The sequence below is a fragment of the Chanodichthys erythropterus genome, chromosome 10 (assembly GCF_024489055.1).
Source record: "Chanodichthys erythropterus isolate Z2021 chromosome 10, ASM2448905v1, whole genome shotgun sequence".
In the NCBI taxonomy this organism is placed as follows: domain Eukaryota; kingdom Metazoa; phylum Chordata; class Actinopteri; order Cypriniformes; family Xenocyprididae; genus Chanodichthys; species Chanodichthys erythropterus.
The window spans coordinates 38,002,498-38,014,563 of NC_090230.1; the positions used below are offsets into that span (position 1 = coordinate 38,002,498).

Genomic DNA, 12,066 nt, shown 5'->3' on the forward strand with positions numbered 1-12,066 from the left:
TGTCTGCCCATCCATCCATCCATCCATCCATCCATCTGTCTGTCTGTCTATCTCTATCTGTCTAGCCATCCATCCATCCAGCTGTCTTTCTGTCCATCCATCCATCCATCTGTCTATATATCTGTCTAGCCATCCATTTATCCATCTGTCGTCATCCATCCATCCATCCATCTTTCTGTCTATCCACCCATCCATCCATCCATTCCAGCTGTCTTTCTGTCTATCCATCCATCCATCCATCCATCCAGCTGTCTTACTGTCTATCTACCTGTCCATCCATCCATCCATCCATCCATCCATCCATCCATCCATCCAGCCATCTTTCTGTCTATCCACCCGTCCATCCATCCATCCATCCATCCATCCATCCATCCATCCATCCATCCATCCATCCATCCATCCATCCATCCATCCATCCATCCATCCATTCCAGCTGTCTTTCTGTCTATCTACCTGTCCATCCATCCATCCATCCATCCATCCATCCATCCGTCTTACTGTCTATCTACCTGTCCATCCATCCATCCATCCATCCATCCATCCATCCATCCATCCATCCATCCATCCATCCATCCATCCATCTGTCTGTCTGGCCATCCATTCAACCGTCGATCCATCCAGCCAGCCATCTTTCTGTCTATCCACTTGTCCATCCATCCATCCATTCCAGCTGTCTTTCTGTCTATCTATTTACCTGTCCATCCATCCATCCATCCATCCAGCTGTCTTACTGTCTATCGACCTCTCCATCCATCCATCCATCCATCCAACCATCTTTCTGTCTATCCACCCGTCCATCCATCCATCCATTCCAGCTGTCTTTCCATCTGTCTATCTACCTGTCCATCCATCCATCCATCCATCCGTCTTACTGTCTATCTACCTGTCCATCCATCATCCATCCATCCATCCATCCATCCATCCATCCATCCATCTGTCTGTCTGGCCATCCATTCAACCGTCGATCCATCCAGCCAGCCATCTGTCTGTCTATCCACTTGTCCATCCATCCATCCATTCCAGCTGTCTTTCTGTCTATCTATTTACCTGTCCATCCATCCATCCATCCATCCAGCTGTCTTACTGTCTATCGACCTCTCCATCCATCCATCCATCCATCCATCCATCCATCCATCCAACCATCTTTCTGTCTATCCACCCGTCCATCCATCCATCCATTCCAGCTGTCTTTCCATCTGTCTATCTACCTGTCCATCCATCCATCCATCCATCCATCCGTCTTACTGTCTATCTACCTGTCCATCCATCATCCATCCATCCATCCATCTATCATCTATCCATCCATCCATCCATCTATCCATCCATCCATCCATCTGTCTGTCTGTCTTGCCATCCATTCAACCGTCCATCCATCCATCCAGCCAGCCATCTTTCTGTCTATCCACTTGTCCATCCATCCATCCGTTCCAGCTGTCTTTCTGTCTATCTATTTACCTGTCCATCCATCCATCCATCCATCCATCCATCCATCCATCCATCCATCCATCCATCCATCCATCCAACCATCTTTCTGTCTATCCACCCGTCCATCCATCCATCCATCCATTCCAGCTGTCTTTCCATCTGTCTATCTACCTGTCCATCCATCCATCCATCCATCCATCCGTCTTACTGTCTATCTACCTGTCCATCCATCATCCATCCATCCATCCATCCATTCATCTATCATCTATCCATCCATCCATCCATCCATCCATCCATCCATCTGTCTGTCTGTCTTGCCATCCATTCAACCGTCCATCCATCCATCCATCCAGCCAGCCATCTTTCTGTCTATCCACTTGTCCATCCATCCATCCGTTCCAGCTGTCTTTCTGTCTATCTATTTACCTGTCCATCCATCCATCCATCCATCCATCCATCCATCCATCCATCCATCCATCCATCCATCCATCCATTCAACCATCCATCCATCCATCCAACCATCTTTCTGTCTATCTACCTGTCCATCCATCCATCCATTCCAGCTGTCTTTCTGTCTATCTATTTACCTGTCCATCCATCCATCCATCCATCCATCCGTCTTACTGTCTATCTGACTGTCCATCCATCCATCCATCCATCCATCCATCCATCCATCCATCCATCCATCCATCCATCCATCCATCCATCCATCTATCATCTATCCATCCATCCATCCATCCATCTGTCTGTCTGTCTTGCCATCCATTCAACCGTCCATCCATCCATCCATCCATCCATCCATCCATCCATCCATCCATCCATCCATCCATCCATCCATCCATCCATCCATCCATCCAGCCAGCCAGCCAGCCAGCCATCTTTCTGTCTATCCACTTGTCCATCCATCCATCCATTCCAGCTGTCTTTCTGTCTATCTATTTACCTGTCCATCCATCCATCCATACATCCATACATTCAGCTGTCTTACTGTCTATCTACCTGTCCATCCATCCATCCATCCATCCATCCATCCATCCTATCTATCTATCTATCTGGTCTTTCTGTCTGTCTGTCTATCTATCAAGCTAGCGAGCTAGTAAAAACATTTCCAGCTACTTGAATGAAAACTAAAATCTTCGGTTTGTCAAGCTTATATTCCCACAACATCAGTTAAAACCTCAGAACACAAGTCAAAAACTAGCACAATTTGGCTTTGAGTTTGAGTCACAGGATGATACACCATGAATGCACATTAAGTTACTTTGGATTAAAGTTTTTAGACATTTAAGAAATGTTCAGACTCCTTTTAGACATTATAAGCTATATTATATATCTAGATTCTAGCTAGCACTCACTGGTCTCACTGGCTTTTTCACAGAAACTTTAAAGCAACAGGAGTAATGAATGTCTCGTCTGACTGAATAATAATATATCATTAAACACTTTCACCTGGCACAAAGAGCCGCGCGCTGTTGCTCTGTCTGGTCTCGGATGTGTAGCGATGTCTCGTCATGCAGCGGTAGTTGAATAATTCGTCCTCCTTCTGCACATCTAGGATGTACAGGGCCCCCGTGGACGTTATGAGAAATCGAGCCCCTATAACCACAAAACACAATATTATTAGGGTGAGGTAAACATCTTTGTAAACTTTAATTAACTGGTGAGCGTTAAACACAGTTAATCTGTAGCATCTGTATGTCATAATGAAACATTACAGACATGGTTAACAGAATCTTGTTTTTCCCATCAGCCTCAGCAGGAAATCGCTGATTTAGCGCAGCTATTCCTGCCAGTCACTTGCAGTTTTGATTGCCCTGCCGCTCATGTACCAGTAAGTACTGATTTCATGCTAATGGTTCGATAACACAGAATATGCAGGTCGTAAAACTTTATGAGGAATAATGTCTGCCAGGGCCGCCACACGCTCTGCCATGCCTCTCAGAGGAGACGTCGCTGTCAGATTTGATTGAGAATGCCATTTGCTCTCCTTTCTATGCCATGACTAAAACGGAGGGGTGGAATTTGTCTCACTTCCTGTAACAAGAACATATCGCACAGCCCTCAAATAAGAAGGTAATTCCACTACGTCATTTAAAGCTCAGTTTTCTACGAATTCCTGAAGCAGAAGCACACTTCTAAAGAGAAATATTTTATTATAGTCTAGAGACTTAATTCAGATGTCAAAGACTAAAAATGATATTTTTTATCATATGAAAATGAAAGTGAGTAAATGATCATTCTAATTTTTGGGTAAACTATTCATATAGTACAAAAACACAAGCGGTAGAGACCAGCTATAAGGATGATTCTTCCCTCTAGATTTCAGATATTCAAATGCCCCTCTGAGCTGCTCCTGATGCTCTTGTTCTCCTGTGGGCTTTGTCTGGGATATTTTCCAAAAGAATCTCCATTTTATTACAAAATGCCTCTGTGTGTGTATTTATGTGTATGTGAGTCTGTTACTGTCTGTGTGTTAAATCAAGCACCATAAGTAAACAGTTTAGCAATGAATAAAAGAAGCTACAGCGAGCCAAAAGGCGAGATGAAGCTATTGTGAGTTCTGACCCAGTTAGAGATGACACACCACAGATCTGAGGTCCTGCAGGCATTGCCAGTCGTGGACTTAATGTGGAGTGTGACGAGCTACAATTTACACAGCGAGTGGGTGGAGAGAGAGAGAGAGAGTGCACAAGAGAGTGTTCGTTTTGTCTAAGCAAAGATTAATGAGCTGTCTGATTTTTAAACCACTAGCATGAGGATCTAAATTTAAAATTAGTTTATTAAATTAGTGTTAAATTTCTTTATTGTGTTTTGTTTGACAAAAACATACTCTACATACTGTTATTAATTATTAAATATATGCAAAAGAAAAACCCTTAACATTAATAATATGAATATGTACAATATTTCAGTTTAATTGATATATACATATATTTTATAATTATATTAAAAAGTTAAAATATATTAATATATATATATTTGTATTATGTATTTATGTATATATGTATATTTATATATAAATTGTATATGCGTACATATATATACATTTTATATATAAACATATTATAATGATACTACATATATACATAAATACATAATATAATTTATATATATACATACAGGTGCTGGTGCATATAATTAGAATATCATCAAAAAGTTGATTTATTTCACTAATTCCATTCAAAAAGTGAAACGTGTATATTATGTTCATTCATTGTACACAGACTAATATATTTCAAATGTTTATTTCTTTTAATTTTGGTGATTATAACTGACAACTAAGGAAAATCCAAAATTCAGTATTTCAGAAAATTAGAATATTGTGAAAAGGTTCAATATTGAAGACACCTGGTGCCACACTCTAATCACCTAATTAACTCGAAACACCTGCAAAGGCCTTTAAATGGTCTCTCTGTCTAGTTCTGTAGGCTAAACAATCATGGGGAATACACTGCTGAATTGTCTGTTGTCCAAAAGACGACCATTGACACCTTGCACAAGGAGGGCAAGACACAAAAGGTCATTGCAAAAGAGGCTGGCTGTTCACAGAGCTCTGTGTCCAGGCACATTCATAGAGAGGCGAAGGGAAGGAAAAGATGTGGTAGAAAAAAGTGTACGAGCAATAGGGATAACATCACCCTGGAGAGGATTGTGAAACAAAACCCATTCAAAAATGTGGGGGAGATTCACAAAGAGTGGACTGCAGCTGGAGTCAGTGCTTCAAGAACCACTACGCACAGACGTATGCAAGACATGGGTTTCAGCTGTCACATTCCTTGTGTCAAACCACTCTTGAACAACAGACAGCGTCAGAAGCGTCTCGCCTGGGCTAAAGACAAAAAGGACTGGACTGCTGCTGAGTGGTCCAAAGTTATGTTCTCTGATGAAAGTAAATTTTGCATTTCCTTTGGAAATCAGGGTCCCAGTGACTGGAGGAAGAGAGGAGAGGCACACAATCCACGTTGCTTGAGGTCCAGTGTAAAGTTTCTACAGTCAGTGATGGTTTGGGGTGCCATGTCATCTGCTGGTGTTGGTCCACTGTGTTTTCGGAGGTCCAAGGTCAACGCAGCCGTATACCAGGAAGTTTTAGAGCACTTCATGCTTCCTGCTGCTGACCAACTTTATGGAGATGCAGATTTCATTTTCCAACAGGACTTGGCACCTGCACACAGTGCCAAAGCTATCAGTACCTGGTTTAAGGACCATGGTATCCCTGTTCTTAATTGGCCAGCAAACTCGCCTGACCTTAACCACATAGAAAATCTATGGGGTATTGTGAAGAGGAAGATGCGATATGCCAGACCCAACAATGCAGAAGAGCTGAAGGCCGCTATCAGAGCAACCTGGGCTCTAATAACACCTGAGCAGTGCCACAGACTGATCGACTCCATGCCACGCCGCATTGCTGCAGTAATTCAGGCAAAAGGAGCCCCAACTAAGTATTGAGGGCTGTACATGCTCATACTTTTCATGTTCATACTTTACAGTTGGCCAAGATTTCTAAAAATCCTTTCTTTGTATTGGTCTCAAGTAATATTCTAATTTTCTGAGATACTGAATTTGGGATTTTCCTTAGTTGTCAGTTATAATCATCAAAATTAAAAGAAATAAAATATATGTTCAACATTAATCACCTGAAATAATATGTATAGCAATTTACAATTACACACACATATATACTTTATTAATTACTATAATATATATATATAGTATAATATATATATATAGTATATATACACACATTATTATTATATATTATAATAATGATATTATATTATATTATATTGTTGCTGAAGGCTTTTCTGCATTGTAGTATTATTATTAGTATTTTTTTGTATTATTATTAATATTATATTATTATATTTTGAGAAGACTATTAAGAACATGAAAAGACATCACAATCATCACTGTTCATATCACAATCTTCTGCACTTGTTTTCTCATTTTTTTCACACCCCTTCAGTCCTAATCCAGCAAGACACATCACATTAAAGAGATATGTGAAGTACTTGTTTATTCGTTCCTTTGCATGCGAGCAGTGCTAGTATATAAAAAGACAGATTGTCTTCAGTGACAAAAGGAAAATAACTGTGTGTATGTGTGCCGACTGCAGCAGAAACACACACACACACACACACACACACACACACACACACACACACACACACACACACACACACACACACACACACACACACACACACACACACACACACACACACACACACACACACACACATCTCTGTCAGAGCCCGGCTCTGCAGCTATCTCCTATTTACTCAAACATACACTTCAGCACGAGCAAATTACATTTCTACTAACAGTCACACTTAATGTGCTGCTGTATTTGTCTTGAGAATGAGGAGACGTTTCAGGTTATTTAGAATGAGATTATTAACTCAGTAGCATTACTATCCCGTGCCATTTTGTATTTGAGATGGTGCAACGAAAGGCCAGACGTTGAGGACGAATATACTTACAGAAGAGCCGATAGGGGAGCTGTGTGCCCCAGTTTCTTAATCTGATAGCTGGAGCATTTGAGGTGCTTTAACTGTGTCGAAATGACAGGTTACTGGGTTCCTTTCTCTTCCTGTAAAGCCGATTTCTCCATTTCTCCCTCTAGCAATCTCACATTTTCTTCTTTCCTTTACAGTTTTTTACAGACGCTAGGACACATTTCTCAATACTTAGGTCACTTTTGCAAAACTCTTCACACAGTTCTCCTAACCAACTTTCATCTGGGCAAAGCAGTTCATTTCACATTCAAAATGCACTACAACTACCAAATCACTTTATTCAGGTCTAAAATCAACTTATTCTTTCAGAACACTAGCAAAGGTTGACAGCCGACAAACACACTTTGTCACCCACAAAACAATGACCAAAAAAACACTAACAACATGTAGCATTATACAATGTTTTCTTGTGTAAAACAAGGACACATCTCTGTTTATAATTCACTGCAATATATGTTACTGGAATGAATCAGACATGATGCAGAATTCATCAATATTTTATGTCGTTTATTTATTTTTTACAATTTTTTATAATTCCAAAATACAAGAATTTGTATACACACCATCCACTGATACAGATACAATTCAATTGTTTTTATAGCATTTCATTTTCAGATTTAAAATATATTTCATTAAAATATTACTGTAGGAATGTAGGAAATTGCTGTCTCATTGAGTTTTGTATTATGTTATTGTTTTGAACATAAGTTTAACAGTTTTGAAAACAGTATGTAAGCGTGTGCAGATTGGCCTGTACGTACACAGAGTTTTGGCAGTTGTTGTGTCTGAGTGAGAAAAGAATTCATGAAATTTGAGAGATGTAGTCATTGAATGCATTTTGTGCCAAAGCAATGATAATTGATCCTCAGTTTAGCCCACATAGACTTCTGTTGTGCTCACTGTGTGAAGAGTTTTGCAAAAGTGACCTAAGTATTGAGAAATGTGTCCTAGCGTCTGTAAAAAACTGTAAATACACTCCAAAACCATACAATGCTCCTCCTCCTGATTTTTAATGCACAACCCACAATGCATTTTGAAACTTTTCGCCACTGCGTTAAAACCCTCTGCAGTATGATTAGTTATAACGCTAGTAAGTGATTTTTGCTTCTTAAAAAACAATAGCAAACAACATAGTCAAACTCATTAAAAATCTTAAAGGATTACTTCAGAATTAAAGTTTCCTGATAATTTACTCACCCCCATGTCATCCAAAATGTCTTCAACCCGTTATACCCCCAGTGAAGTCCACTATATGGAGAAAAATCCTGGAATGTTTTCCTTACAAACCTTCATTTCATTTTGACTGAAGAAAGAACGACATAAACATCTCAGAAGACATGGGGGTGAGTAAATTATCAGGAAATTTTAATTCTGATGTAAACTAATCCTTTAAGATATAATTTGTTCCCCATTGAAACAAATCAAACAAACACAATTTGAAATCAATACAAACTGGCACATACAATGCATTTTCCTAACCCCCTTCACCACAAAACACCCACACGTACATATTTTATAGTTTTGCTAATTAACAATTTAACTTGTATGCATTTTTATGAGGTAATTGTTATGAATTGTAAATGTGAGACTATGCTGAGACTAAGACTTTAATAAAATTATACTTGTACTGAAAACAAAAAAGTTTATTTTTTAAGTTTAATAAAAACAACTTGTTTAATTTATATAAATTAAATAATATAAATAAAAATAAACTTTCTGCTACTGTAAGTCTTGTATATGTAAATTGTGAAAGCTTGTTTCCGCAATGGAATTAAAAAACAACAACAACAACAACAACAAAAAAACATTGTGACTTTCTCGCGATTCTGACTTAATTTCTCGCATTTTCGAGTTTATATCTCGCAATTCAGAGTTTATGTCTAAACTCAGAATTGCAACTCAGAATCGCGAATTGCGAGTTTGTATTAGAACTGTGAGATATGAATTTGCGAGTTATAGGCCTGGTTTCACAGATAGGGTTTAGATTAAGCCAGGATTGGGCCTTAGTTAAATTAAGTAGCTTTTTAAAATGTGCATTGGAAAAAAAAAAAAAAACATTACTGGTGTGAATCTTGCGACAAAACAGTGCCGCTGACATATTTTAAGATATGTCAGTGCAAGTTGCTTTCAGTTAAAAGAGCACAAACATGCATCTTAGTCTGGGACTATAGGCCTAAGCCTTGTCTGTGAAACTGGGCAATAAAGTAGGAATAGTGAGATACAAACTCAAAATTCATATTCCAAAAAGTCAAAAAGTCATATTCCATGGTGGAAACAAGCTTCCATATTAAATTACATTATAGTAATTGTTATGACTGGCATACATCTGTGTATGTTATAGTTCAGCACTGCTGTTTGTCATGCAGGGCAAGTTGCTGAATTCTGAATAAGCATTAATATGTAAATATGGGAGGTCATATGCTAATGAGCTTGTGGTTTTGACTGATATTAACACCATGATGATTTCTGAAAGACCAAATTTGCAGCTTAGTTTCCATAAATGTTAATAAAAGGTGAATGTCAGAGTAGTTTGTTTCAAAAGATCAAGGGAAATTATACGCCTTCTTTAACAGAGTTTCTAACATCACATTTAAGATCAAGCATGTGTCACCTTCAAAATGACACACAAAAACATTGAACACAATAAACATGAATCCATTCCCTTGACTCTGACGACAGTCCATAAGGTATCTGAGTAGTTAACTGGTTTAAGTGTGTGTGTGTGTGTGTGCACTGTACAATAGAGTGTGATCAATACTAACGATCCAGCTTGCCTGACAGCGGCCTGTCTGCAACGTGAACTGCAGAAAAAAGCCTTCAGTGAGTATTTGATAATGTTGTTGTTACAGATCCCTTGTTTCCCTGGACTCCATTTCCCAGAATCCTCCTGTTCTCCTCACCTGCACACACTTCCCTCGTCAGCTCCTCATCATCACAGATCACCTGCACCTGGACTCTATTGTCAGCACTCCCCATATATTGCACTCACTCCCTGCACTCCTTGTCCGTTCTCTGTTTTGTTAAGATGTATGTTTGGTGTTTCCTGCTTTCTGTTTAATAAACGTATCATTCGTATTGTGGAAATCCGTATCAGCCTCATCTCTACCAGCATCCGTAACAGAAGAACGGACCTTAAACGACCGGATTTCCCACAAAAGAAAAAATGGAGACTTCCACCAGCTCCCTGGCTCCTGCTCCTCCAGCGCCTCTCACTCTCCTGACAACCGGCGATCGCCTCATCGGGCTCCTACAGGTGGGTCGTTCGCTGGAGAGGTATGTGGAGGAGTTCGTGGAGCTTGCTTTCTTGTCTGACTGGCCTGATGCTCAGTTGATCTCCTTGTTTTTGGATGGATTGGATGACGACACTATCCGTTTTGATGAACCTGTTTTTTGTTTCTCCTTAAGCGATACTATCAATTTAATTTTGTGGTTGAATGGCTCCAAATTCTTAGTAGAAGAGGTTCAGGATCAGTGTTGTCGTCCAGTCCATCCAGAAAAACGGTTGGCCGGGCCAGTTAGTCAACCTCCGGCTTCCTCCGCACACCGCTCCAGCGAACTCCCTGCCTGCCCCAGGCTGGACCCATATTCCGCTACTGGGCCCAGTAAGCGGAGGAGGAGGAAGAAAGCGGCCCCAGTGTCTCCAGAGCCCGCTCCAGTGTCTCCAGAGCCCGCTCCAGTGTCTCCAGAGCCCGCTCCAGTGTCTCCAGAGCCCGCTCCAGTGTCTCCAGAGCCCGCTCCAGTGTCTCCAGAGCCCGCTCCAGTGTCTCCAGAGCCCGCTCCAGTATCTCCAGAGCCAGCTCCAGTCCCCACAGAGCCAGCTCCAGTGCCTGTGGGGATTTTAATTGTTTTTGAGGGCATGAAATGGCCCTCAACCCCAGTCTCCTCCGAGCCAAGTTCTCCAGTCTCCTCCGAGCCAAGTTCTCCAGTCTCCGCCGAGCAAGCAGCGCCAGTCTCCGCCGAGCAAGCAGCGCCAGTCTCCGCCGAGCAAGCAGCGCCAGTCTCCGCCGAGCAAGCAGCGCCAGTCTCCGCCGAGCAAGCAGCGCCAGTCTCCGCCGAGCAAGCAGCGCCAGTCTCCGCCGAGCAAGCAGCGCCAGTCTCCGCCGCCGAGCAAGCAGCGCCAGTCTCCGCCGCCGAGCAAGCAGCGCCAGTCTCCGCCGCCGAGCAAGCAGCGCCAGTCTCCGCCGCCGAGCAAGCAGCGCCAGTCTCCGCCGCCGAGCAAGCAGCGCCAGTCTCCGCCGCCGAGCAAAGTTCTCCAGTCTCCGCCGCCGAGCAAAGTTCTCCAGTCTCCGCCGCCGAGCAAAGTTCTCCAGTCTCCGCCGCCGAGCAAAGTTCTCCAGTCTCCGCCGCCGAGCAAAGTTCTCCAGTCTCCGCCGCCGAGCAAAGTTCTCCAGTCTCCGCCGCCGAGCAAAGTTCTCCAGTCTCCGCCGCCGAGCAAAGTTCTCCAGTCTCCGCCGCCGAGCAAAGTTCTCCAGTCTCCGCCGCCGAGCAAAGTTCTCCAGTCTCCGCCGCCGAGCAAAGTTCTCCAGTCTCCGCCGCCGAGCAAAGTTCTCCAGTCTCCGCCGCCGAGCAAAGTTCTCCAGTCTCCGCCGCCGAGCAAAGTTCTCCAGTCTCCGCCGCCGAGCAAAGTTCTCCAGCCGCCGCCGCCTACGAGCCCTCAGCTCCAGCCGCCGCCGCCTACGAGCCCTCAGCTCCAGCCGCCGCCGCCTACGAGCCCTCAGCTCCAGCCGCCGCCACCTACGAGCCCTCAGCTCCAGCCGCCGCCGCCTACGAGCCCTCAGCTCCAGCCGCCGCCGCCTACGAGCCCTCAGCTCCAGCCGCCGCCGCCTACGAGCCCTCAGCTCCAGCCGCCGCCGCCTACGAGCCCTCAGCTCCAGCCGCCGCCGCCGAGCCCTCAGCTCCAGCCGCCGCCGCCGAGCCAGCCGCTCCAGCCGCCGCCGCCGAGCCAGCCGCTCCAGCCGCCGAGCCAGCCGCTCCAGCCGCCGCCGCCGCCGAACCAACTGCTCCTATGAACTGTGTTTTTGAAACCTCCAGCCCAAAGACTGTTTCCCCTCCCTGCCTCCCTCTCCCGCCTCAGTCCATATGTCTCAGCACTGAACCTTCACCTCAAGCCCCCTCGCCCAGATCT

General features: G+C 43.2%; 1 protein-coding gene across 5 annotated transcripts in view; it reads right to left on the reverse strand.

Moving 5' to 3' along the window:
• Positions 1-12,066, reverse strand: part of dscama (Down syndrome cell adhesion molecule a) — an 80,579-nt gene that overhangs the window by 39,101 nt on the left and 29,412 nt on the right. For all 5 annotated transcript variants that reach the window (XM_067397609.1, XM_067397610.1, XM_067397608.1 and 2 more), the window contains exon 3: positions 2,875-3,021. In XM_067397609.1, the coding sequence (XP_067253710.1) occupies positions 2,875-3,021 (147 nt within the window). The remainder of the gene's footprint in view (positions 1-2,874; positions 3,022-12,066) is intronic.